This window comes from Drepanopeziza brunnea, assembly GCF_022702325.1.
Source record: "Drepanopeziza brunnea f. sp. 'multigermtubi' strain 214-2 chromosome Unknown ctg10, whole genome shotgun sequence".
Classification (NCBI taxonomy): domain Eukaryota; kingdom Fungi; phylum Ascomycota; class Leotiomycetes; order Helotiales; family Drepanopezizaceae; genus Drepanopeziza; species Drepanopeziza brunnea.
Window position 1 is genome coordinate 1779116 of NW_027094073.1, and position 27346 is coordinate 1806461.

The 27346-nt window shown below is 49.6% G+C and overlaps 6 protein-coding genes across 6 annotated transcripts; 4 read left to right on the forward strand and 2 right to left on the reverse strand.

Moving 5' to 3' along the window:
- Nucleotides 1-524: 524 nt before the first annotated feature.
- Nucleotides 525-1537, reverse strand: L3040_006172 (uncharacterized protein; the record flags this gene model as incomplete). Its single annotated transcript, XM_007288387.2, has 5 exons — nucleotides 525-565; nucleotides 687-1052; nucleotides 1159-1241; nucleotides 1356-1438; nucleotides 1517-1537. 5 exons carry the CDS (start codon nucleotides 1535-1537, stop codon nucleotides 525-527), a joined length of 594 nt encoding a protein of 197 aa, XP_007288449.1.
- Nucleotides 1538-1865: 328 nt separating this feature from the next.
- On the reverse strand, nucleotides 1866-8206 carry L3040_006173 (uncharacterized protein; the record flags this gene model as incomplete). The annotated part of the gene is made up of 2 exons (XM_066156749.1): nucleotides 1866-2968; nucleotides 3019-8206. 2 exons carry the CDS (start codon nucleotides 8204-8206, stop codon nucleotides 1866-1868), a joined length of 6291 nt encoding a protein of 2096 aa, XP_066011323.1.
- Nucleotides 8207-10013: 1807 nt separating this feature from the next.
- On the forward strand, nucleotides 10014-15693 carry L3040_006174 (uncharacterized protein; the record flags this gene model as incomplete). The annotated part of the gene is made up of 3 exons (XM_007288385.2): nucleotides 10014-10530; nucleotides 10586-15531; nucleotides 15583-15693. 3 exons carry the CDS (start codon nucleotides 10014-10016, stop codon nucleotides 15691-15693), a joined length of 5574 nt encoding a protein of 1857 aa, XP_007288447.2.
- A 4264-nt stretch (nucleotides 15694-19957) lies between these two features.
- L3040_006175 (uncharacterized protein) lies at nucleotides 19958-22019 on the forward strand (the record flags this gene model as incomplete). The annotated part of the gene is made up of 7 exons (XM_007288384.2): nucleotides 19958-20323; nucleotides 20452-20497; nucleotides 20550-20584; nucleotides 20635-21259; nucleotides 21337-21465; nucleotides 21534-21671; nucleotides 21751-22019. The coding sequence occupies 7 exons, from the start codon at nucleotides 19958-19960 to the stop codon at nucleotides 22017-22019; spliced, it is 1608 nt and encodes a 535-aa protein (XP_007288446.2).
- A 631-nt stretch (nucleotides 22020-22650) lies between these two features.
- Nucleotides 22651-24729, forward strand: L3040_006176 (uncharacterized protein; the record flags this gene model as incomplete). Its single annotated transcript, XM_066156763.1, has 3 exons — nucleotides 22651-22936; nucleotides 22989-24663; nucleotides 24714-24729. 3 exons carry the CDS (start codon nucleotides 22651-22653, stop codon nucleotides 24727-24729), a joined length of 1977 nt encoding a protein of 658 aa, XP_066011324.1.
- An 866-nt stretch (nucleotides 24730-25595) lies between these two features.
- On the forward strand, nucleotides 25596-27259 carry L3040_006177 (uncharacterized protein; the record flags this gene model as incomplete). Its single annotated transcript, XM_066156766.1, has 7 exons — nucleotides 25596-26010; nucleotides 26161-26199; nucleotides 26301-26358; nucleotides 26411-26535; nucleotides 26593-26739; nucleotides 26798-26869; nucleotides 26979-27259. 7 exons carry the CDS (start codon nucleotides 25596-25598, stop codon nucleotides 27257-27259), a joined length of 1137 nt encoding a protein of 378 aa, XP_066011325.1.
- Nucleotides 27260-27346: the final 87 nt, after the last annotated feature.

Consider the following 27346-nt stretch of genomic DNA (forward strand, 5'->3'; position numbering starts at 1 on the left):
ACCACTGGAGTTTGGGCGAGCGAGCGAGCGAGCAATCGTGTGCACTGGTTCTTTACTACTTGCTGTTTCATGGGGGCATGATCGGTTATAGCTGCATGCACTTGGAGGCATTGCGTGGTGTGTATAAGGGGTTTGCGCTTGGAGTTCAGGGACTCAATATGCAGATAATGGATATTACAGGACATTTGAGAAACTCTCCTCCGCATTCAGATTTCAAATCACATCCACTCACAAATGGACGAATCAGATCACAGTGTTGATGGGCTTAAATTCCCTTCCCTTCGCCGGTCGTAAACGAAAACGTATTCATTCCATTCGCAAAGCGCAGAAAGACCATTGTTCAGAGCCCATGCCAAATATCCACTCTCCCGATATCAAAATTGCAAAGAAAAAGAGAGAGAACCCATGTACAATCTGTTCCAAGCCAGACCTGTGAGAATTGCTACGCTGCCCCATTCGATTCGATTCGCATCCAGGTTTGAAAAACGCCACGCCGCGCTGCCCGCCCTGTCATCCAACGCTATTCACATGATCATACAACAAGAGTTCTGCTTCTTCGCTTGTGCTACACATGCTGTTAGCCAACCTTCCTTCGTCCAATAAAATAAATCTTCTTCTGGGCCAATGCCACAAGCGGAAGCGGGAAAGGGAAAAGGGGAAACAGAAAGAGGAGAAGAGACACTCACTATAAAACATCTTGCTCTGCGCACTCAACCCATCGCTCTTGGCGACCAGATCATCAATCTTCTCGCCGCGCTCCAACACACTCTCAATCGTCTTGTGCAGCACAATCTTCGTCTCATCAAGCTCCCTCTGTATCTTCATGATGCTGTCCGCCTGTGCCGGGTCCTGGTACTTGACGATGTACTCCTTGAGCTCGGGGAACGGCAGTGTCGGGGTGGAGTTCGCCCACGTGGAGCGCGGGTGCTTCGCCAGGAACTCGTCGACGACCTTGGAGAGCAGCTGATGCGCCACCAGCGCCGGGTAAGAGTGGTCCGAGATGATGATGCCACAGATACCTTCGGTGCGGCCGTAGGCGTGGAACGTGTAGTCTACCCAGATGTGAATGTCAGCGCAAGTTCCTGCGTGTGGTGGTGTAACCCCGCCTCCTCCCTCCTCGGTCGGGAATATGGTTATGGATAGGGAGGGTCAGCGTACCTTGTTCCTCCACGTCTTGCCGTTGTCCGGGCCTCGTCCTCTCCGCGACCGTCTTGCAGAACATCGTCATAAACTCCCCGTAGCTACGTTTTGATTGTTTGTCAGCCTTGTTCTCTCCTCCGATTTCAAAATCCACTCCCGAAACCTTCTTATCCTTTGCCACTCGCCTCCACCGCCCAAAAAGAATATGCACTCACTTCTTCTTCGTAAATCTCGAGTATGCGCTCAGGTCCATCTCCGCGCACAGCTCGTGGCTCGGCTTCTCCTCGTTTTTGATGATCTGCCTTCACCGTCAGCGTCTTTCCCCTCTTCTTCTCCCCTTCCCCTCACTACACTTCTGTGGATCATGGGAACTTACTCCGATGTAGTGGAGCTTCATGTTTGCGAATTCTGTATCTGCGGTGTCCCTTACGCAAAGTTGTGTGTGGAAGGAAGACTGGCAGCAAAGAAAGGAGTGGTCTTTGTATCCGAAACTGGACTGGGCTCCGTCACAGACAACCGGGCCCGGAGAAACCACCAGCCGGGAAGATCAAGCATTTCGTCAATCGCTACTTCCTGTCCCGGAGATTCACATTGCGAATGAAGGAGGTGAAGATGCAGACGTCTAATTAATTAGTCATTTTTCCTTTACATGTACATATACTACTCTATGATCAAATGAATCCTCAAACGCCATGCACAGATCCATCCTTCTACCTGCATTGCCTTCATGCACCGTTCACAGCAGTAGAACTCGTCCCATTAACAACCCCATTCGTATGCGGCTCCTCGTACTTCTCCCAGTTCGCCAAGATGGCTCCAATCTTCGGCGAGTTTGTGAGTCTGTAGACATCCTCAAAGTACTCCTTGGTAAGCTCGAAAGGTTTCGCCGTAACGTTGGGAATGTATTTCCCCACCAGCTTGCTGTGGTCGATCGTTGTCTTGTTGATCTTCTTGAGAAGGAAGGAGCGGAAAGGCTTGACTCCTGAGCGCAAGAATGTCGAGTGGAAGGGCACGTCAATACCCTTGAGCGGAATGGTGGCGAAGCCTCGTTGGAGGTCGAGAGGCTTCGGCTTATCCTCTGTCTGCTGGGCACAGCCTTGAATGATTTCGACCAAGTGTGCCTTGACGTCCTCGAGCGACAAGGTTTGCATAAGTTGCTGAATGTCAATCTTCTGTGCCTTGAGGTAGTTGGTGACGCCGGTCAGGGTATCAAGAGCACGGAGGTCACCGGCGCAGACGTATTGCATGTTTGCAATGTTGTAGTTGACAATTTCCAGCAGCCATCCAGTCTCCTCGGCGATGTTCTCGACAACATATTGAAGAGCTTGCTCGTTAAAGGTCTTGGAGATTCTGCTTGGGTTGACAGCGCACATGGAGTAATTGGACCGGCCAGTCTCGTCACGTTCGACGGCGACTTGCATGGTGAGGCCTCTGTAGAATACAACGGACACTAAGCTCTCGATGGGCATGACATCAGCCAGCGCAGCGAGGGCGGAGTACTCTCCGAGAGAGTGACCAGCAAAACTGCTGTCCCTTTGTACGAGACCCTTCGAGCGCATGTCCTCGAAACTTGCCTTTTCCATCAGGGTCAAGGCAGGTTGCGTGAATTGGGTTGCAGAGAGGAGGCCAGTTGGCGATCTGTAGGTGTACGAGGTGGTGTTGTCGTCAATCTCCTTAAAGATCTTCTCGGACTTGGTGGATCCATCCGCTGCGACAGTCTCGAAGGTCATCGACATGTAGTTCTGACGAATGGCTTTACCACGAGGTCCACCGAAGTAGATGGTAAGTTCTTTCGGGTTGTTCTTGACAATGTTGGTAATGGCGAAACCTGGATCTTGTTAGCTGGGGTCTTAAGTGTCATCATCTGTGAATGTTTACCATAGTTGTCCAAGAAGTGCTTGTCGGCTCTGTCCCAAACTTCCTTGGCGACAGGACTGCTGGCATAGAGCTCCATACCCATACCTTGCTCTTGCGATCCTTGACCAGTGAAAACGTAGGCTGTCACTGGTTGCTCGACCTCAGCTTCACCCAGCAAGACCTTATCCTCAGTCTCTTTGTTGCTGGCCTCCACCTTGATGATCTTGCGACCGGCAACCATACCAACGTGTTGAAGTCTGACTTCAATGTCATCGTTGGGGAGGACCATGCCGGTAAGAGAGGCGTGGAAACTGCGGACACGCCCAACGTTGTTCTCAGCAGCCCAGGTCTCGACAAGACTTCGGACAGCAGCACTGGAGTACATGCCGTGGGTGATGGTACCCGGAAGGTTGGCGTAGCTTGAGAAGACGCGAGAAACATGGATGGGGTTGTAGTCACCAGACACGCGAGCGTAGGTCTCATTGGATGCTGGTGCTCTGAGAAGGAGAGGGGTCTTGCCACTAAGGGGGATGGGGTTCTCAAAGTTGACTGGTTGCTCGATGGAAGAACCGTGTCGCTGCAAGTAATCGATGACTGGGTTACCGTGGGATACGCCAGCCTCGTACTCGACGCTGGCAACTTGGATGATCTCCTTGGTAGGTAGCTCAAGAAGAACTTGACCTCGGGTCTCGACACTACTGTAGACAGTCTCGTTCTTGAACCTGATTAGACTCTGAAGACGGAAAGTCAATGTTTGGCCCAGAAGCTCATGATCGGGCTCATCGAGAGAGAACCATTCCTTTGATCTGAGGACGGCAACATCTTTGGAGGTGGCCAGATGGATTTGCATTGGAGTCTCTGTCTTGCGCTGGAAGGTGTTCTCGAAGTCGGTGTAGGCCCCACGATACAAGAATTGAGACGTGACCTCCATGACGGGTTTGCCCTCACGAGTGATAGTACCAGTGACTTCCACCATCTTTCCCGAGGCTTGGTTTACGACGGCATTGATGCGGGCAGTTGTCTCCACCTCGTCGTCCTTCTTCAAAGGCTCGGCACCAGGCAACATGCGGAAGCCATTGGACAGGTGAACAAGTTTCAGAAGATCACCATCAATGGTTCTGGGAAAGATTGGCTTCGTAATAGCCTTCCAGCCTACAACGATGGCGAAATCCATGGGAGCAAACACCTCCTTTCCAGGGCGGTCGACGAAAGCCTCGCCCTTGTTGCCAACGGCGTGAACAAAGTCGTTAATAGCTTCGCTCGTGATCTTGGCCTTTCCACCGTTGAAATTGCCAGTGACTGCGGCATCGAGATCAATTGTCTCGTTACCGAACCACGCGCGCCAGTAAAACTCCTTGATGCGATCGTTACGGCCCTCCATGACTTCCCGGATGGGAGCATATCCAGCCTCTGGGTGGTAGGTGAACTTGAGTGGAAGAGAAACTGGCTTCCCGACAGCAGTGGTATCCTTGATCATGTTGACCAGTATCTCGTTCTTGCCAGTGAATTTGACATTGATGACTTCAACATACTTGTTGGGTCTTGGCTGTTCCTTCACCGTAATGAATGTCTTTGTAGGCTCACTGGGGTTGAGAATCTCGACGAAGAGACCACGGACGGGAGCAAAGATTCTTTTCATAGGGTTGGTCTGGAACTTCTTGCCTTGTACGAAGGCCTCGGAAGAGAAAAGGGCGTAGCGCCATGATCGCTTGTTGCCGGCGAGCAATGTCATCCACGACTCCAGAGATGGAAGAGTAGCTCCAGCGGTTGATGAGAGGCGGTAGGTTATCTTGTGAGCATCTTGCGAGATGGTGAGACCTTCGACGTCGACCTCTGCCTGCGGTTCAATAAGCTTCCCACCGAAGTATTCCATGACTGGGATCGACGACTCATTGCCACCGTAGATCTCCTGTGTGAGGCCCTTGATATGATTGTGGTGGATGCCATCCAAAATTTCTTGAATGGGTTCATCAACAATTTTGGAGTACTTGACGGCGGTCGGCCCTTGAAGGATACAAGTCCGGCCAACATCCTGGTCGATGACAGCCTCGAGATCCTCAGATTGCCACAAGGAATCCTTCTTGAAATAAAATTCAAAGTTTTCATCGAGAGATGGAACGAAAGTGGTTGGCTTCTGTCCACGGCGCTGGCAGAGAAGGAGGAAGTGTTGCACGTCTTGGGCGTTTATCAATTGCGTCTCGCACTCGGGGTAGGCTGCCAAGATTTTCTTAACAGTTGGGTAGGGGTTGTCGAGTTCAGTGTAGCTTTGGAGCAGAGAAGGCTTGCCAGCACCGACGGTGAAGCGCTCTTCGACGCGGCGGATGAAGTCACCAGTAAGCTTCTCATAGGACTTGTCGATCCAGCGAGACTCATGTTGAACGTACATAAGGTCCACCATGCGACGGACAACCTCTCCGTAAGTCATATCCTCAAGATCGACCGTCTCGCCATCTTTGTTGCGACCGAACCAGACCTTCTGGAAATCGTCGTTGAGCTTCTTAATGATGTACTCACGGTTCTTCTTCAACTCCGGCACACGTTTCTCCTTGGGTAAGCTGAAGATCTTTTGGTCCATCTCAGCCCAGAATTTGACACCACGGGTAGCCAACTTGTGGATTGGCTCACCCATCTCGGAGCGGACAGTGATGACTCCACCGGCAGGACCCTTGTAGGTCTTCTCCCAGTGAGCATCGTCGACACCTTCTGCCTCTGTGATGGCTTTCTTGGCGTTCTTGCTGGTGCGTGCTTCTTTGGCCGTCATCATTCTGCTCCCGAAGAGACATCCGTCAAAAGGCATTGGTGGGTAACCGTACTTTGCGGACCAGGCACCAGTGAGGTATGGGTAGGTGTCCTCGGATCCACCGAAGCCACTTCCTGCGACAAGAATGATGTTGTCGCATCTCCTGATTCGCCCGTACATCTGAAGAATGGGCTGATGAAAATCTTCGAAAGAGTGATGTCCACCACCACGACCTCCAGTCCACTGCAGCATGACTGGGAAAGTGGGGTTGGCGTTGGCAATGTTGATGACAGCTTGGATGGCCTCTCCAGATCCTGGCTTGAAAGAGATATGCTTCAATCCTAGGGTCTCAATGTATTCAGTGGCGACTTCAATAGACGGAACACCGGCTCCAATGGTCAACCCTTCGATCGGGACACCCTCAGCGCGGAGCTGGCCCACAAGAGGAATTTGCCATTGCATGGCGCGAGGGTTGATGTAGATCAAGTTGATAGTGATACCACGCCCAGCGGGAATGGCCTCCTCAATCTTTCTCAAAGCCGTAGTCATAGTCTTGGCGTCGTAGTAGCCGCCTCCAGCCAGTTCAATCTGGTAACCAGCGTTCATGGTGGCTGCCACAAAATCCCAAGGAACTGTGCAGGGGGTCATACCGGCAACCATGACTGGAGGAACACCCAGGAGGCGAGACATCTTGGTGTCGACATATGTTTCGCCTGTGGAAGTCTTGATGAGACGTGGGCCATGTTCCTTGACCCAATCGACTGCGTACTTGACGGCGTGCTCTTCATCACGATCAAAAAGCTCAGGCTTGTATCCGACTTCGGGCACAGTACCTTCAATAGAACCAGCCAAAATGACACGAACGCCAGTTCCGTCCTTGTTACGGCTGGTCAAAACACCGAGCCCAGAGACGCCACCTGGGCCAAAGTCCAGCACGTGAGTTGCGCCAGGGAAAATGGTAGCTTTCTCCCAATTCACCGGATCGTGAGTGATCAAGCGGACGAGAGTTGGTACCACATTCCCGCTGATCTCCTCTCGGATATCCTTTCCGGTGTTGGTGTCAAATACTGGGATAGCAAGATCCTTGCTGGAGATCTTAATGTCCTTCAGATCCTCATCGATATGGGCAGTGGCCTCGGCCAGGTACTTGCTGTGGAAAGGCGATGTGATTGGCAGGAATCTGTTGACAAATCTGACCTTTCGCTCCGTAAAAGGGATTCTGGTTTGGTCGAGGCCGGTTGGAGCCTTGACCTTTCGAAGTTGCAAGTTCAAACCATAGAGGGAGATAGGAGGTCCAGTTACGACCATATTACGAGCACTGTTGATAAGGGAAATCGCGATATGTCTGTCTTCGGGGAGATATTGGTTCGTGGCATCAATGTGCTCCTGGACCTGAGCTTGTGACAAATCTCGGATGCTCAACATAGGAGTTGGGACGCCCTCCCCATTTTCTACCGAGTCTTGCAAAATTGAAGGCGCCAAGGAGGTTCTTGGGTATGCTTGCTGACTGCGAGACCCAATCCAGAAGAGGATAGTGACACAAGAGATTGCGATCTCGTCAAAGGACTCCCAGGAATCGGCGGCAGCTGTAGCCGCAGCCAAAACGATACCTTGAGAGTGACCAGTACTTCCGCTCATGCGTTCCCGGAATTGTCCTGGGGTAAGACCGAGTACTTTGCACGTAACCGTGTAATGTGCAAGCTGCACAAGACCGATCAGCGGGAAACTGACGGGTGCGGAGACCATGTAGTCCACATCAGGTGTCGCCTCTGGATCGTGGAGCCATGTCATGACATCCAAGCCTTTAGAATAGAGCTTTTCTGCTCTAGGGTCCCGTGACAGTGTTTGCAAAAGCTCTGCGGCTGAAAGAATCAATCCCTCCACAAAAGATGGATAGATGTTGTAGAGCTCCCGGAGCTCGTCAAAGTATTCCTCGATATTTCCTTGTCCACCGAAAATGGTATAGATGGTCGCAGTCTCGTCGGCCGCACGAGACAGGGCGGATTCATGGGGCTTGATGGCTCGGCCAGAAGCTGCACGAGCCGCATAGTAGCTTCGCACAACCTCGAGCTTCTTGGGGGTGATTCCTGGGAGACTTCCAGCCAAAGCGTGGACTTCATTACCGTGCAGGAACGCTCTCTCGAACTCATTGATAACGAGCTTCAGCACACCCTCGTATGAGCCTTGTGCGTCATCCTCGCCCTCCTCGACATCGAGCGCGACGAATCCGAGATATCTAGCAACGAGTTCAGCGACCGAGGAAGGCTCGTCATCTTGCGCCAATTCGTCTGTTGGGGCGGGCAGGGAGGCCAAGAAACGCTCGCTGATCTGCGAGGCGTGAAAATGGAGATTCGTGGGTATCAAAAAGGAGTGCTCGAGGGAGCCATGCTTGAGAACGAGAGGGCGGAGAGAGGAGGAGGATCGAGGGGTAGAGACACCCGTTTGGGGGCCGGTGGAAGTTCCGTACATGCTGGGAAGTGTTCTAGGAGGTGGGTTTCGCGAGTGCCTTCTATGCTGCGATGTTAATAAACGTCCGTCGCAGACTGTGAAGCACAGCAGATGGTGCTTGGTATATTACTGACTTCGTCTGAATCTTCCAGATACTCAGTGAAGAGCAGGAGCTGGACCAGGCACGAAATTGAAGCTGCAGCGAGCAGCGAACGGGAAATTTTTTGTCGAATCAACAGATCTTACTGTCGCTGAAAATCAAAAGAAGGGATAATATGTGATTGGTGCAATGTGGTAGAAGATTTGAATTGGGGGGAGGGGAGTCGATTGTGTGATGAAGAAGAAGAAGAAGAAGAAGAGGGAAGATTGCGGAAGACAGTGGGAACGGATTGGAGCTATTTGCAACCCACTCAGTAGCAGTTGAGTTAGTTGGGTTGGATTATGCACTGGTTGCGTGAGTGGAGTGGAAATGTATTGGGTAGATGTTACTGCGCTCTTTATTATCGGCCTCAACATAAGCTCGCCAAAAAAAAAAAGTTGGACCCACTCATGCCACTAGTGAGCTTAGGAAGTGTTGAGCGGCGATCCGCCCGCCCCCCCTCATAAGTGCTGAGTGAGGACGACACCGGACGACACCGGACGACAAGGACAACTTTGGCAGAAGACGGGACCGGATGGGGATGAGGGGGTTGAGGGGTTGAGGGCAGCAAATACATCGTACGCTACGCTCCACGTCGGGAGGCAATAATAGATGTCCGAGATTGTCCTTGTACAAAGGCAACAAAACAACACATCGACTCGTCCGGACCCTCTCTTGTATAGGTACCGGTATACTACGCTACGTACTACGTGCTACGTACTACGTACTACTAGCTACTTCACACTCCATCATCAACAGTTCGGGCCTACTTTAACAAGAGAACATCCTAACTCTTGATTGCCAGACTGGGAAATCCGTCTAGCTCAGCGTCTGGCCTAGCGAGGCTACAGAAAGTAGTACCAAGTATATGATGATTGTGACAGGAAAAGACAAAGCCTTGGGTTCGGCTTAGTCTTCTTGATCGTACTGTCCTAGACAGATTGGACCAAAGCGATTGCACAATCCAAAATCTGCTTTTGTAATAGTCTTGCGTGTATTCTTGCATGTATTCAGAGTCTTGGTTAATGCTGAGATACGGGATGCGAACCCGGACCTTCGCGGTGATAATATTTGTTTACCAATCGTGGTCCTCTACTGTGGCGGGAATCGGGATGCAGATGGAGATGCATAGTGATGCTCTGATGCAAGGTCTTGCCGGGATACTCGACCACTTACGCCCCCAACCAGGCTTAGAGCCTAGTAACCCGTTGAGCTCCTAAGAGATTTTGGGTGGGGAAGCGCAAGCGAAAAGCCAAAGCTCAAGTCGAGTTCCATTTTTTTTTTCCCCCATTCAAACCCAACCAGACCAGGCCTGGTTGACTGACTGCCATTTCGTCCACCCCGTCTGCTACTTCTCCTCGACTCCAGCTCCAGCTCCGGCTCCTATCCTTCTTCCTCGAGCCCTCTCCCTCCTTCCCCCCCTCACAATTGCAATCAACAACTCTCTCTCAACTTTGATATCCTTCTCTGCTGTACGGAGGTACAATCCCACTTTGTTTCGCTGCCTTCTTACAGCCTTCCTTGACCTCTCGAGACAACTCGCTAGGCAGGCACCACTCAAATCGCGATACAAATACAAACTACCCGCTCCATAGCATCCAGTCAGCTTCTCATAATCCTGTCCCTTTGTACAATTTTAATACCCCTCCGAACTTCCCCAACCGCTGCGGCCTTTGAACAACCTTCGAAATGCGCCCCGAAGTTGAGCAAGAGCTCGCCCATACGCTCCTCGTTGAGCTGTTGGCATATCAGTTCGCCTCGCCCGTCAGATGGATTGAGACGCAAGACGTGATTCTGGCCGAGAAGACGACTGAGCGCATTGTCGAAATCGGTCCTGCGGACACCCTAGGGGTGATGGCAAAGCGGACCATTGCCGCCAAGTATGAAGCATACGATGCAGCAAAATCCGTCCAAAGACAAATTCTCTGCTACAACAAGGATGCAAAGGAAATATACTACGACGTCGACCCTGTGGAGGACGAGCCCGAGCCAGTGGCACCCAGCTCTGCCCCAGCAGCATCTGCGCCGCCTCCGAGCGGTGCCCCGGCAGCAGCTGCCCCTCCTCCACCAAGTGCCGGGCCCGCTGCACAAGTTCCAGACGCACCAGTTGGAGCTGTAGACATTGTGCGAGCATTGATCGCTCAGAAGCTCAAGAAACCACTTTTGGAAGTTCCTCTGAACAAGGCAATCAAGGATCTTGTTGGTGGTACGTACTTTCAAATCTTACCCTGTACTTGCAGACACTCACACCGGTTTTCCAGGCAAATCTACCCTCCAAAACGAGATTCTGGGCGACTTGGGCAAGGAATTCGGTTCTACACCCGAAAAACCAGAAGATGTTCCTCTCGATGAGTTGGGAGGCTCCATGCAGGCCACATTCAACGGTCAGCTCGGAAAGCAATCCTCCTCTCTTGTTGCACGGCTGATCTCCTCGAAAATGCCCGGTGGCTTCAATATCACATCAGCAAGGAAATATCTCGAAACAAGATGGGGACTTGGGCAAGGACGACAAGACGGAGTTCTACTGCTTGCTTTGACCATGGAGCCTCCAGCCCGTCTAGGCTCTGAGAACGATGCTAAGGCCTTCCTCGACGATGTTTCGCAGAAGTACGCCGGAAATGTAGGCATCAGTCTCTCTGCGCCTGTCGCTGGAGGAGATGCTGGCGGTGGCGGCGGCGGAATGATGATGGATCCAGCTGCAATCGATGCTTTGACCAAGGACCAGAGAGCTCTTTTCAAGCAACAACTAGAACTTTTCGCCAGATATCTCAAGATGGACCTTCGAGCTGGAGAGAAGGCCTTTATTGGCTCTCAACAATCACAATCAGCTCTCCAGGCGCAATTAGATCTATGGAATGTCGAACATGGGGATTTCTACGCTGCTGGTATTGAACCTAGTTTCACACCTCTCAAGGCCCGAGTGTATGATTCGTCTTGGAACTGGGCTCGTCAAGATGCACTCACTATGTTCTACGATGTCATCTTTGGCCGTTTGAAGGCTGTGGACCGTGAGATTGTTAGTCGATGCATTCGCATCATGAACCGCTCAAACCCCACGCTTCTCGAGTTCATGCAATACCACATCGACAACTGCCCTACCGAGCGTGGCGAGACCTATCAATTGGCCAAGGAGCTTGGTCAGCAGCTCATCGAGAACTGCAGGGAGGTCTTGGACACCGCTCCGTGTTACAAAGATGTTGGGATACCAACCGGTCCTCACACAACCATCGATGCCCGTGGAAACCTAGCGTATGCGGAAGTTCCTCGTACAAGTGCCCGAAAACTCGAACACTACGTTCGCGAGATGGCCGATGGTGGGAAGATATCCGAGTACGGCAATAGAACCAAGGTCCAAAATGATCTCAGCCGCATTTACAAGCTCATCAAGCAACAACACAAGCTTTCCAAGTCGTCTCAGCTCCAGATCAAGGCGCTTTATGGTGATGTCATTCGATCGCTCGCCATGAGCGAAGGTCAGATCATTCCAAAAGAGAACGGAAATGGCAAGGCCAACGGCGTCAAAAAGGTCCGCAATCCTCGTACCAAGGACGGAAAGGTCGAGACGATCCCTTTTTTGCACTTGAAGAGAAAGGACGAGCATGGATGGGAGTACAGCAAGAAGCTTACCGGTCTCTACATCGATGGCTTGGAGACGGCCGCCAAGAACGGTGTCACTTTCCAGGGCAAGAACGTCTTGATGACTGGTGCCGGTGCCGGTTCTATTGGTGCCGATGTTCTTCAAGGTCTAATCAGTGGTGGAGCCAAGGTTGTCGTCACGACTAGTCGATTTTCTCGCGAAGTCACTGAGTACTACCAATCCATGTATTCTCGCTTCGGTTCCCGAGGCTCTCAACTCATCGTTGTGCCCTTCAACCAGGGTAGCAAGCAAGACGTAGAGGCTTTGATTGACTACATATATGACACCAAGAAGGGCCTCGGATGGGATCTTGATTTCATTGTCCCATTCGCTGCTATCCCAGAGAACGGTCGCGAGATCGACAGCATTGATTCCAAGTCTGAGCTTGCTCACCGTATCATGTTGACTAACCTTATTCGCATGCTCGGGTGTGTGAAGTCGCAAAAAGCAGAGCGTGGCTTCGAGACCAGACCTGCCCAGGTCGTCCTTCCGCTGTCTCCAAACCACGGAACCTTCGGAAACGATGGTCTGTACTCCGAGTCCAAGTTGGGATTGGAGACCCTCTTTAACAGATGGCACTCGGAGAACTGGGGCAACTTCCTCAGCATTTGCGGTGCGGTGATCGGATGGACTCGCGGTACCGGACTCATGTCTGGAAACAACATTGTTGCCGAAGGAGTCGAAGCTTATGGTGTCCGCACTTTCTCTCAACAGGAGATGGCTTTTAACCTTCTCGGTCTCATGTCGCCAGCTGTCGTCGATCTTTGCCAATCGGAGCCTGTCTTCGCCGATCTGAACGGTGGACTTCAATTCATTCCAGACCTCAAGAATCTGATGACCAAGCTTCGACAGGACATCATGGAGACCAGCGAGGTCAGACAGGCTGTCACCAAGGAAACTGCAATTGAGAACAAAATTGTCAACGGAGACGACAGTGAGGCCCTCTACAAGAAGGTCACCATTGAACCTCGTGCCAACATCAAGTTTGAATTTCCCAGTCTTCCAGACTGGGAGAGAGATATCGAGCCACTCAACGAGAACCTCAAGGGTATGGTTGATTTGGAGAAGGTTGTCGTTGTCACCGGTTTCGCTGAAGTCGGACCCTGGGGTAACTCGCGTACTCGATGGGAGATGGAGGCACATGGGAAGTTCTCTCTCGAGGGCTGTGTCGAAATGGCTTGGATCATGGGTCTTATCAAGAACCACAACGGACCGATCAAGGGCAAGCAATACGCCGGCTGGGTCGACGCAAAGACCGGAGAGCCAGTTGATGACAAGGATATCAAAGCCAAATACGAGAAGCACATTCTTGCACACTCTGGTATCCGTCTGATCGAGCCTGAGCTCTTCAAGGGATACGACCCAAACAAAAAGCAACTCCTTCAAGAGGTTGTTATCCAAGAAGACCTCGAGCCATTCGAGACTTCCAAGGAGACTGCCGAGGAGTTTCAGCGTGAGCATGGCGACAAGGCCGAAATATTCGAGATTCCCGAGTCGGGAGAGTACATTGTGCGCATGAGAAAGGGAGCTACCCTTCTCATCCCCAAGGCTCTCCAATTCGATCGTCTGGTTGCGGGACAGATTCCAACGGGATGGAACGCCAAGAACTACGGTATCCCCGACGACATAATCTCACAAGTTGATCCTGTCACTCTTTTCGTTCTCGTCTGCACTGTCGAGTCTCTTTTGGCGTCTGGGATCACTGATCCATATGAGTTCTACAAGTACGTCCACATCTCCGAGGTCGGTAATTGTATTGGTTCCGGTATTGGTGGTACCCACGCTCTGAGGGGCATGTACAAGGATCGTTTCTTGGACAAGCCACTCCAGAAGGATATTCTCCAGGAGTCCTTCATCAACACGATGAGCGCTTGGGTCAACATGTTGTTGCTGTCGTCCACTGGACCTATCAAGACCCCTGTCGGTGCCTGTGCCACAGCCGTCGAGTCTGTGGATATCGGTTACGAGACCATTGTCGAGGGCAAGGCTCGCGTCTGCTTCGTCGGCGGCTTCGATGACTTCCAAGAAGAAGGATCCTACGAGTTCGCCAACATGAAGGCCACTAGCAACGCCGTCGATGAGCTTGCTCACGGCCGTACGCCCGCTGAGATGTCTCGCCCAACGACAACCACCAGAAACGGCTTCATGGAATCTCAAGGTTGCGGCATGCAAGTCATCATGACCGCCAAGCTTGCTCTCGATATGGGTGTTCCCATCTATGGTATTCTTGGTCTTACCACCACTGCCACTGATAAGATTGGCCGATCAGTTCCTGCACCCGGTCAAGGTGTTCTTACGACAGCTCGTGAGAACCCAAGCAAGTTCCCATCTCCTCTTCTCGACATCAAGTACCGTCGCCGACAGATCGAGCTCCGTAAGAAGAACATCAAGCAGTGGCAAGAGTCTGAGTTGGAGTACCTTCACGAAGAGATTGATGCTATGAAGGCCCAGGGCCAAGTATTCAACGAGTCTGAGTATGCGCAAGATCGTGCCCTTCACATTGAGCGCGAAGCAGCCCGTCAAGAGCGTGAGGTCCTCAACAGCCTCGGAAACACTTTCTGGAAGAAGGATCCATCCATTGCTCCACTTCGTGGTGCTCTCGCTACCTGGGGTCTTACGATTGATGACCTTGACGTTGCTTCTTTCCACGGTACATCGACTGTGGCAAACGACAAGAACGAGTCTTCTGTTATCTGTCAACAATTGAAGCATCTCGGCCGAAAGAAGGGTAACGCTGTCCTCGGTATCTTCCAAAAGTATTTGACTGGGCACCCCAAGGGTGCTGCTGGTGCCTGGATGATGAACGGATGCTTGCAAGTTCTCAACACTGGCTTGGTTCCTGGCAATAGAAACGCCGATAATGTCGATCAAGTCATGGAGAAGTTTGACTACATCGTCTACCCCAACCGAAGCATTCAAACGGACGGTGTCAAGGCATTCTCGGTGACATCATTCGGCTTCGGTCAGAAGGGTGCTCAGGCCATTGGTATTCACCCAAAATACCTCTTCGCTACTCTGGATGAGGATACCTACGCTGCATACTGCACCAAAGTTGAGGCCAGACAGAAGAAAACCTACCGATACTTCCACAACGGAATGATCTCCAACACCATCTTTGTCGCCAAGACACACTCGCCATACACCGACGACCAACAAGGAGATGTCTTCCTGAATCCCGACGCACGTGTCTCGATGGACAAGAAGACATCTACATTGACCTACGCACCTAACTTCGCTAAGCAACCAGCCAACAAGGCCAAGACGGAAGCTACCAAGCAAATGGTAGAGTCTCTGGCCAAGGGTGCGGCGACTGCCAGCAACAAGGTTGGTGTCGATGTCGAGGACATCTCAGCCATCAACATCGAGAACGATACTTTCCTCGAGCGCAACTTCACAGATGCCGAGCGCGCCTACTGCTTGAAGGCTCCAAGCCCGCAAGCTTCGTTTGCCGGTAAGTGGAGTGCCAAGGAGGCCGTGTTCAAGTCGCTTGGTGTGGCGAGCAAGGGAGCGGGTGCGCCGTTGAAGGAGATTGAGATTATCAATAATGAAGAGGGTGCGCCGATTGTCACTGTGAGTTCACCGACCTATGACCTTTTCAAAATCATCGACTAATTTGTGTAGCTTCACGGTGCAGCAGCAGCTTCAGCAAAGAATGCTGGTGTGAAGGAAATCAGCATCTCGATCTCACATTCCGATAGTCAGGCTATCGCCGTTGCTGTTGCGTCCTTCTAGATAAAGTGTTTTCATAATGTATATTTTGGGGGGCTTTTCTCTCGAGTCGTGGGGGGGTGGGGGTAAGGGATATATAGCCGGGCGTTCTCTTGCTATTTTGCAACCAATACGCGGCTGCCATGAATCTTTTCTTGGCCGATAGAGTAGAAGGAGAGACAGGTGGCTGGCTCTCAGGGTGAGTAAGATTTTTAGTATATACTAGGTATGAATTGAAGGTTTAGACGTTTCGACTACATATACTACAGCTATGCGTAATGCAACGTACCATTATGTGATGTATCCAGGGAGCTTAGCAAGTCAGCTGAACAAACAAATTTCACCGCGGGGACTCCGACCTCATCAGATTGGAACCGGGGTGGTTTTCTGCATAAGTGAGTAATCGTATCCCTGGTCGGAGTACAAGTCAGAGGCAGGAATGCGGTTCCTAGTACTCTTCATTACTACGGTCATTTTTCAGTAACACGGTCAACTTTTACGTGATTTTCCTTCTACACGCGATTAATTAACTATATCATAACTCAAATCGAAGCCGAAACGAAGAAAAGAATTGCTAAAGCTATCGCTTTCAGAAAATTCAATATTTCTATTAAACCGAGCACGATTGCCGCTAAATTCACCGTTCCTCTACGTCCATTCAACGCGAGATTCAATGGCCGAAAACTACCAAACCCCCCCCCCCCAAAAAAGCAATGCTTTATCGAGTGCACAAAACGCAAGGTTGCGCAAAAGCATATCTTTCTTAATATACATCGGCTATCAAGCAACGAAGTTTGATATCCGCGGCGTAGCAAACTCAATCTTTTCGTCTTTTAAGAGCGGCAAACGCTTTAACACGCAATAAGCTAGCAGATATAGCTTGCAAGAGAAAGAAAAAAAAGATGTAGAACGATACGCGCCAAAAGGCTAGCACAAGAGCTTCTTTACTTATCGAGCTAGCTTGATTGATCATGATCGATGGAATGAAAAATCACCGATGAATATAGAGTTTAATAAGAAAAGGGCGGCTATGCAAATAAAGATGCGAAGCTTTTGGAATGATCGGCGCACTTTAAAACGTGCGGCGAATTTGCAAGAACCGATCGGTCTATTGTTGCTTTATGCTGTTAAGAATAGAAGGGAATGTAGATTCGGAGGTGGCGATTATGATTTTTAGAAGGTTATGTGTAATTATTTAATTATTTACTTAATTGAAAGTTATTCGAATGGCGCCGACGAGGTTGATATGAGAATATAATCGCGTTCCGAATTCTATTGACTCTTTAAGTTTTTTCCTAAGTTAATCGTCGGTTACCTTGGATTTAAATTGTAAAAAAATCCCGACCTGGCGCGTCGGTCAATTCTTTCGAATTGAATTTAAGGAAACCGACGATTAGATTTATTATCAAAGAATAGTGTTATATCTTATAATTCATTTTCCTATCAAAAATTGCAATAGATATTTGTAATATGAAAAAAGGCACGAAAAAGTTGACTGTATCACTGAAAAATGACCGCCTTCTATCGATATTCCTTACTCGTGCGGGACCGCTGTGAAGTCGGCCCGCTAAGGCGACAGAAAATCTTGGAGACTCACGGAATGCCTTGTCAGACTTCAGTGGAGTTATGGACTCCTGCAAACAATACTCTTCCCCCCTGAATTAAATGTGCTACGTAACACTGGGTCTTTCATGGGCCGATTCCAGGGCATATAGTAGTAGTAGTACCGTTGTAGCAGGCGGTATAGCAAGGGGTAAAAGGGGGGAGTATACAAGGGTTTTAAGCCAATCGAAATAAAGGCCGCTTGACTTTACCTATCCTTCGTCTTGCTTCAAATCTTTGTTTTGGCTTAGAATTCTTGTGTATTCGACCCGTTTTCTATCTATTGATAGCTATCAAAGCGAGCTTGCGAGCTTTGTACTACGTCCCAGGCTTAATTGTTACACTCTTAAGGGTAGGGTAACCAGGGGGCTTAAAGTGGAAACTAAACTTTTTGAGGCACCCTCAAGGGTGTAACAATTACGCCGGTACCGTGGTATTTCCTGAGAGCTCCTTCCCTTATAAGGGGGACTGTGGCCTCCTGAAAAAATGCAAATAACCTTTTTAAGCGACTAAAATTGATTGGTCAATTAAAAAGTGCGAGTGGTGACGGGTAGCAGAATTCTAAAATAATAAGCAACGTAATTACTACTAAATTCTACGTGATTCCCTGACTTTTAACATCTTCGCTTCCAAAAACCGTTTAAGAAACATGAGTCGCTTTAAACGGCACGATTAAGCAAGAATGTGCCAAATGTTACACTTGTAAGGAGCAGGCCGCCAACTTTAAGTCTCAAACAAAGAATAAAGTCGTTTCAATTTAGGAAAGCTATAAAGATATAGCAAAAGCATCCACGCCTTCTCGCCCGCTTATTAATATAAGTATAAAAGAGGGCGAGTCTATTGCTAGATCGCTTAGAGCCAGAGGAGTAGGATATACCTTGACAAGCGAACGCATGCTAAGGAATAGAACTTATACTCGGACGCAGCTCTTTTTTACTATTGCTTTCGTTATTATCACTGATAGATCTTAAAAGGTTATGGCGGATAAGATAATTACGAATTTGACTGTTAAAAATTACGTTACTAAATCAGATTACGTGGCTATTTCTCGGGTCAAGACTTTAAGAGGTCTTTACATTAAAGATGCATTCGATTACTCTCGTTCACAATTTACGAAGGTTTCGAAGACTAAGACCATAAAATTAGCTAATATAGCACGTCACTTCCTTTAGCATGTTCTTCTTTTTATTCCAGAATTAAATTAGTTCACGTTGTTAAGGATTTATAGTTATAAATGTATAGAGGTCACGTTTTAGTGATAGAGCTAAAGGTACGAAAAATTAAAGACTAGTAATATATTATTATTTAGAATTTCACATTATTCAAACAAACAGGCCTCTCGAAATTATATGGACTCTTGATTGCACGTATATACGTAGTACGTTGGTAGATGCACTCCCAAGCTCGCTTTGCTGTTACGTAAGCTGCATGCTATTTACTACGTACCTCTTAATAATAGATACCAATCAGTAATTGAGTTCACCGATAACTTTACAAAAAAGCTTTTCGACGACTTTGGCTACTTAAACACCGAGAAAACGACGTAAACGCTCGAAAAAACCCACTTTATTAAAAAGAAATATTATTTATTTGTTTATAACGCTTAATGGATCTCTTTTAAAGACTACGAGAAATCATAACGAAGGCTTAAGACGCTATTCTTAATAGCTATATCGAATCTCCATACGAACCGTACTGTAGTAGAAGCGTTGTCAAGCTGTAATCGATGTTCAAGGAGGGCCAACTCCATACTAGATACGTACTACGTAAAATCCGAATCGATTAATCTTTTCTTTATTTCGATTGGCTTAATAAAACCCTTGTATACTCACTCACCCCTTTTACCCCTTGCTATACCGCCTGCCACAACGGTATATCCCCCGGAATCGGCCCATAAAAGACCCAGAATTACATTTGCTGTACGTTGTAGTAGTACAACGTACGTAGTTCTACCGGTATACAACTACTACGTAGTATTTTAGGGGGAGGGGGAGGGGGAAGTGGAGTTCTGGACTCCTGCAAACCATATTTTGGGGCGATTTTCGCCTTGGCGGACCGACTTCATGGCGGTCCCGCACGAGTAGGTAGGGATATGAATTTCCTTCCCTACTCCTTCCATACCGGTATCGAAGATCACCCCAAAGTCAAAGGTCAAGAGAGAAAGGCTTATGCTCTTTGATTTACAACGTAGTAGTACCGCTAGTACATGCTTTTGCCGGCTTTGTGTTGGGCAAAGTCGTATCTACAACTGCAAGCAAGTGGAAGGGATATGGCGACGGTACAACTACCTCTTGATCTGCTTTCAAAGGTTCATTCTGTTATCAAAACCTGCTGAGTGGATACTCCCGTGGTCTCACTCCGCAGTACCAAGGCTTACTTTCACCGACTTCCAGATGCGCGCAGAACCAAGCTTCTTGGACTTCGGTCTGTCTCTCAAGAGAGCGATAATTTGTTTGCCCTTTCTTGGCCAACACACTACTCAGCAGTACCCCTACTGATCACCTACCTGCCTATGTCGTCTCTTGGTCGTCTCTTGGAATCTTCTTGCTCATTTGGGATGCCCATAAAGAGTCAGAGTCGCGCGCCCTTCCCTTCGGCCTGATGCCACGGCCTTGATTGTTTACTACGTGCAACCTACCTCCTGCCTACCTGTTACTTCTACAGGACCTCACCTCGTTGTCCAATCATGCGCGTCCTAAAGCCCTCCACCCTCTCGGTCCTTCTTGCCGCTTCCTCGAACGCACAAGCTCTCGCGTCAGGATCAGACCAAGCGGCATCTTGCTCTCAATTCGGGGCTTCTCTGGCGCTGGAAAATGTGACGGTCAACTTCGCAGAGCTCGTGCCAGCCGGCACCAACCTCTCGCTCTCGCAGGACTACGATCTGGATTCATGCGACCAACCGTTTCAGCTTGTCTCGGTGGATCTGTGCAGGGTAGCTATGTATGTGGCGACCACTGATCGAAGCGGCATCACGCTGGAGGCGTGGCTACCGACGAATTGGACGGGGCGGTTTTTGAGTACGGGGAATGGAGGTGTGAGTGGTTGCATACAGGTATGTTTTCTCTTGTACTTTGGAGGTGGGAGAACGGAGGAACTTGTTGAGGATTCGGCGGAACGCGGATATGTTGTAAGGGGATTATGGGAAAGGGGTTTAATTCACTGACTCCTTTCTGATGTTAGTATTATGATCTTGCTTATGCTAGTGGCTTTGGATTCGCCACTGTTGGTTAGCTGTCCCTGGATCGAGGATGAAGAGGTTGAAGCTTATTCGTTTTTAGGAGCTAACAATGGCCACAATGGAACGAGGGGCTATGTAAGTTACTCCATCTTGCGTACATGACTCAAAGACTTACAGCAAACGAGGCTTTTGAGAACAACACGGACGTTGTTCGTGACTTTGCAGACCGTAGCATGCATACTGGCGTCGTGGTCGGCAAGCAAGTCACTGAACTTTTTTATGGCACCGCCCACAACAAGTCCTACTACCTTGGCTGCAGCACCGGTGGTCGTCAAGGTTTGAAAGCCGTGCAAAGCTACCCTGAGGACTTCGATGGCGTTGTAGTAGGTGCTCCAGCCCTCAACTTTCCCTCTCTCTCAAGCTGGAGCGCTCTCTTCTTCACGCTATTTGGCGTGGAGGGAGACCCCACCTTTGTGAGCGTGGATCAGTGGATGGGCCTGGTTCGTCCCGAGATTCTCCGTCAGTGTGATTGGATTGATGGGGTTTTGGATGGAGTTCTTGAGGATCCAGACTTGTGTCAATTCAACCCTGCAACGCTCCTGTGTCCTGCAGGAAACTCAACAGCAGCAGACTGTCTGTCGGAAGAGCAAGTTGGAGCCGTGACCAAAGTATATGAAGATTACTATGGTGTTGATGGCGAACTCATCTACCCGAGGATGCAGCCTGGGGAAGAATCTGTCGCAGTTTTCCTCTACTACACGGGAGGGTCTTTCCCGTATTCAGATGATTGGTTCAGATACGTTGTATACAGTGAGCTATGTCCTAGTTCTCTCCTCCCTGTGAAATACGCGTGGGGGTAGTATAACAGAGACGCTGACAGCCTACAGACGACTCGAGCTGGGACCCGGCAACATACAACATTCAAGACGCCAAGGCAGCCAAAGACCAGAACCCATTCAACATCGCCACCTGGGAAGGCGACATCTCAGCGTTCCAGAAATCAGGTGGGAAGCTGTGTAAGTCACTCCCACACCCACTCCTAAACCCTCTGGGGGAAAATGAATATATCTGACGCGCTGAATAGTACACTACCATGGCCTAAGTGACGGTATTATCACTTCGACAAATAGTCCTTGGTACTACAACCACGTCTCCCAGACCATGGGCATGAGTCCATCAGAGCTCGATGACTTCTACCGCTTATTTAGGGTGCCTGGAATGGGTAAGTCTCTCGTTCTTCACTCCCTTGACAATTTTACTACCCGCCATATGAAAAGAACCTGGCTTTGACACCCAAACAGGCCACTGTGGCGGAGGCACCGGCGCCTATCTAATCGGCAATCAATTGGATCAAGTCTCAACCGCTGACCCCCAGGACAACGTACTCATGCGTATGGTCGAGTGGGTCGAGAATGGGAATGGGCCGGAGACGATCCGGGGAACGAAATATGTCAATGATGATAGATCTCAAGGTGTGGAGCTGGTGAGAGAGCATTGCAAGTACCCAAAGAGGAGTACGATTGTGGATCCGGCAAACTATCACAAGGCGGAGGCTTGGAAGTGTGTTTGAGAGGGTGGGCAGGTAGAAGGAAATATTCGAGGGTCGCTCTTCGTGGAGCTCCGATGTGTAACGAAGTCTTGGGGAATCAACACGTTCCAGCGATGATGCATGGATGTCGCGTGCCACCCTTTAAATGAGAATCCGAATCAACGTGTGAAGATCATAGTGCTCGGAACCGTGTAGGTCTTAGAATTGTGCCTGGGCGTTTGAAAAAGGCCTAGAAAACTGATTGTCAATAAAATACCTCGCTTAGGTAGATTATTAAGCTTTATTGGGAGTTTAAAAGGGAGTTCTTTAGATGACCCAAATTAAGTACTATGATTTGTTCAGCTGTGTTCAAGAAACGGTTAACTTATGAATAATCTATAAATATCGATATATATAAAGGTATTTAATTGACTATTGATCAGAATAGGGTGGTATATCACGTGATATAATGATAACTAATACTTGTACAGAGTTTTAAGTGGGTCGCGAAATCGCGTCGACCACGCGCGTTAAGCTGCATTACAGTTCTCCTCCACAGACATCATTTCGACGACCGCAGCGCGCCAGAGTATCAAGCACACAAAACCACAGTCGCTTAAAATAGCCAGCACCTACCACCACTGTAAGTTGGCTGCAACAACCACGGTTTACAATGCCGCCGTTCAAAGATGACCACATCCTTATAATTGCGCCGGGCTCGCAGACCACGCTCGCCCAACTCGGCCTACCCGAATCCTTTACGCCGGCTTCGCATCGATTCCCTACCAGAGTTTTTGCTGCACCCGATGGGAAGACTTTCGAGCCGCATAAAATCCGTGCAGTCAAGAAGGACACGGCTAGCACAAGCGACGATGTACAGATGGGAGGAGCGGATGGGGAGGAAGAAGAGTTGATTGAGGATCCAGAGGATGAAGAGGGGGCTATATGGCCATTGAAGGGTGAGCATTCCTCGTCTTGTCTGGTGTGTTAGATAATGCTAATGTTGCGCAGAGGGACGGATCGAGAATTTGCCTGCCTTCTATGCCTTCCTGGAACATGTCAAAGCCACCTTCAATGCGCCATTACATACGCCGGTTATGTTGATTGCGCAGCCGTGTTGGACGGCAAAGAATCACGAAGATCTTACACAGTTCATTTTCCAGAGGTTCAAGACGCCTGCTCTGTGCATTTTGGACAGTGCAATATCTACTTCATACGCCTTCGCCCTGCAGAACGCCACCATCATCGATGTTGGGTTTGAGAAGGTGGACGTTACAGCCGTTGCCGACTTCCAGATTGCGGGAAGGGGTATCGTCCGCGGCTCTGGAGGAGAGGCCATGACACGGAAGTTGATGGAGCTATTGGAGACGAAGGATTTCACGCGAAATATGGCCGAGCATCTGAAGAAGAGCTTGATCTGCGAGATTCTGCCTCCGGGAACCCCGATGCCTGGGACGGACGTAGCAGATGTGCCGATGGATGGTGATAGCAATCCGGCTGCTGCTGCGACGACTGGGGCATCTTCGTCAGGGCCAAATGTTAAAATCACTGAGCCACCTCGAGTCCCGCTCTTGGACGATGTTGAGGATGATTATGCTCTCGGTGACGATAAACCCATCGAAGATGATGGAGTGTTGGACGTTGCGAGCATTGTGACCAGCGGGAAGACGCAAGAGTTCCTGGCGAAGAAGCAAAAGGAGAAGGAAGAAAGAGCAGCATTACGCAAGGCAAATCGTGAAGCCGAGAAGGAGGCGGCTGCTCTTGCGGCTGCGAGACCGTTGCGATTGCCCAACTCGAAACGCCCACGTGCTACCTTCCACTATGAAGAGGCGGTCCAGGACTCACCTGCAGCCAAGCGACAAAGGACCCCTGAGCCAGTTGCCGAAGAACCAGTGTCTGCTATTGAGTCTAAAGCCGAAGATGGTATTCCGGCCGTGGATGGAGCACCTGCTCCAGTGATTGAGACTACTCAGCGGGAAGCGAACAAAGCCGCCAAGAAAGAGGAGAAGCGAAAGGAAAGGGAAGAGGCGAATCCCGGTCGCATTCGTAGAGATATTGAGATTGGGACCGAGCGTTTCCAGGCAGCGAGCGAGGGCTACCTAGACCAGATTGCCGATACGGTCTACCGCACTGTCCTATCCGTCAACGATATCTCGAAGAGACAGGCTGCATGGGACGCTCTGGTGATCTGTGGATCTGGGTCGAAGATCAGAGGATTCAAGGATGCGCTCATCGCTGTTCTCAACAACCGCTACCTGGTTTCTCCCAGCTCAGCAACCATGTTCATGAGCGAGCTTCCTTCCAACCTTGCTACACCCAGCGGCACCGGATCTCAAACACCAAACGCCTCTTTCTCGTCAACACCACATGCGCCTCCCACTGCTAGCGCCGTCAATCCCCTGCTCATCGCGGCTACCACTGCCTCGAACCCTGCCCTCAACCCTAACGCTTCTATGGCTTCCTTCAACGATACTCAATCTCATTCTTCGCACTCGCAGTCGCCGACAAGTATCAAGGTCGCCGTGGCTCCAACCTACTTTCCTGAATGGAAAAATTTTGATGAGGCGGTATTTCTTGGTGCTCAGGTCGCTGCTAAGGTTATTTTCGTGGTGGACCAGGGGGCGTCGAAAGGTTTCCTGTCGAGAGTGGAGTTTAATGAGGAGGGACCTACTGCTATTCATCAAATGTAAGTCCATCCTTGGAATCCGTCAGGTGGATATGTGCTAACTGTAACAGTGGACTGCTGTACTAGGTACTTTTAGGTGGCGTTGCTGGATCTGGATCTGGATGTAGAATAAAGAGCTACTATAAAAGGCGTTTGTGAAAATAACAAAAGTATACCCTTCTTTCTTCAACCTCTTGAAATTTTGCCGTTTCTGCGTTTGTCTTGCCGCGTGTTGTTTGCTATCGAATTTTCCTTAGAGCTAAACCTGATTGATCTAGCCTGTGAACAAGGTGAGGTGCTTTGATCTTGCAGTTCCATTGGTAAAGCATGTTAATGCAGACCTTATAATCAATGCCTTATATCAATCTGAATGGTTACTCCTCAGAATCTAAGGAGTACACAGGGCTTGATTGTATAGACCAAATACCACGGTAGATATGTGGTTAGTATGCTCTGCACGCTCACTTCTTACACCTGCTGTCCTTTTAAGTTTGCCTGCTGTTCGGTTGATTTCACTGTCCAAAGGATGCAGAGCACATTGTATATAGGGGAGTCAGCGCTAAAGTCAAGGTTATATAGTCGACTCTGTTTATTCACCGTCCGAAGCCGTCACATGACGGCACTAGTAGGTATGCCGCTAGCTCCCGCACAGCTCCTTCCTGATATAACGAGCAGATTCTTCCCGATACCTCCCTCATCGACTCGACCTCATCAACTCGACTTCATGGACTCAACCTCTCGTCCATCAAGAAACACATACCTCTTTGCCCCGCAACATACTCTTCCTCTTCCTTTCCTCGATCTTGATTCCGATTCCAATAACAAGACGGCTGGAAGATAAAGTACCGTATCCCTTACCTTCAATTGTTTCTGCGATATCTTTGGGCTGTCGCGACGCCACCTCTTCACCTTTCTGCTGACCCTTCGCACAGAGTAAAGAGTAAACCATCGATATGCGCGTCACTCGTACAAAGACCGGTAAACTACCGACCAAAGTCGCCCGCGATGATGTCGTCTCCGACTATGAGTCTCCTCCCCCCAGCCCAATGAGCGCCGCCTCCGCTACAGCTATCGAACCCACACCCGAGCTTCTCCAACCTGAACTCATTGTCCCCATGGAGTCTGCGCCAGTCTTCCAGACCATCAAGTCCAACAACAAGATCGAGAGTGGTCTGGCCATCGTCCGCGATCTCGGCGGTGGAAGATACGAGATTATCAGCCTGAAGAACGTTGATTCAGAGTCATTCTCGTCGAAGGAGACCGGTGTTCTAATCAAGGCGGATGATGCGAGACATGCTGCTATCAAGCTGGGCAAGGATGATTGGGAGGCTGCGGCGTTCAAATGTGCTATGGCTATTGGTAGCGCTGGTAATTTTCCCTATCTGCTCGAACATACTCAACAAGACGGGCATACTGGAGGCTTCATTTCACAGAACAGCCCCGAGTATCCATTCCCTATGGACAAACATGTTTTGAGAACGCCATCGTGACATTGAAAGGTACTGACTTTGCTCTTAGATAAGACTATCTTCCGATTTCGCAAGTTGCCGATTGAACGTACGTTACAGGGGAATTCGTTTTCTTCTCATCCCAGGATGTTTTCTAATACTCCCAACACTCTTTTGATCAGGCGACTGCTGACTCTTGGTATTCCAAAGTTCGCTACCGCATCTATGATTTCGCTATTGCTGGATTCAAGGTCCTCCGACGTTCCTGGTTAGCTTCTTTCCATCTGACCTATGAATTTTCTGCTCACTTGTGCCTATAGGAATGGCGAACAAGCTGCGAAAACCGTGGGATTCAACCTTATGATTGCCAGCAAAGAGATTTATGAGGAGACTAAGCCGTTCTTCTATAAGAACAACTTCCGGATCGGCCAAGAAAGCAAGCTATGTAGGTCTGACTATGCTTGACCTTTTGACAAAATTACTAAGATGTTTGCTACCCTAGGCTCATCAATTCCTGTCATATGCCGTGATTCCCTGAAGGAGGTTACGTTCGAATGGTTTGGATGGGGACGCAAGGATAGGACTTCCTGGGATATCATCATGCTTTCCCTCCCGAATGTCAAGATCCTCAATCTACGTATTACGCACTGTACGTAATCTCGAATTTCCCGCCGTTCCAGACACATAGGACTGATTCATATTACCAGGGGCTATCAGCCACCAGTGGCCTAATACACTCGGCCAGCAGGATATGCAGGTCAAGAAGTTCGTCCAAACCAGTATGTCATGAAAGATCTGTCGCTTCCTATTCTTGATTGTCCTCGGGTATATGAGGACATTTCCGAGACCTCTTTGAACAAGCAGTTGCTGACTCCTCGTGCCTTACAGAGGGATTTTCGGAGATCACTAGTGTGCGGGGCCTTGATACTGTCCGAGTGATAAACGAGGGTCCTCGTAAAGCTCCAGCACACGACCTGTCGCAAGATGAGCTGAAGGCTTTTCAGGATTATTTGACTGAGAAGTTGACGATGCCTAAATACGTTCCACCCCCGCCACCTCCTGCCCCATTCAAGCAGGCTGCCAAAGTCACCAGAAAGACTGCGGCACTTTTGAAGGTCAAGAAATCGAAGCGAAAAAACTGGGAGGACGATTCCGACTATGAGGGCTAGATCGATTGCTCCTCAGGTCACTGGATTCATTATCAACGTTGCTTCGTGGCTTGGAATCAGGCGCGCGTTGCTATGGGATCTGTTCTC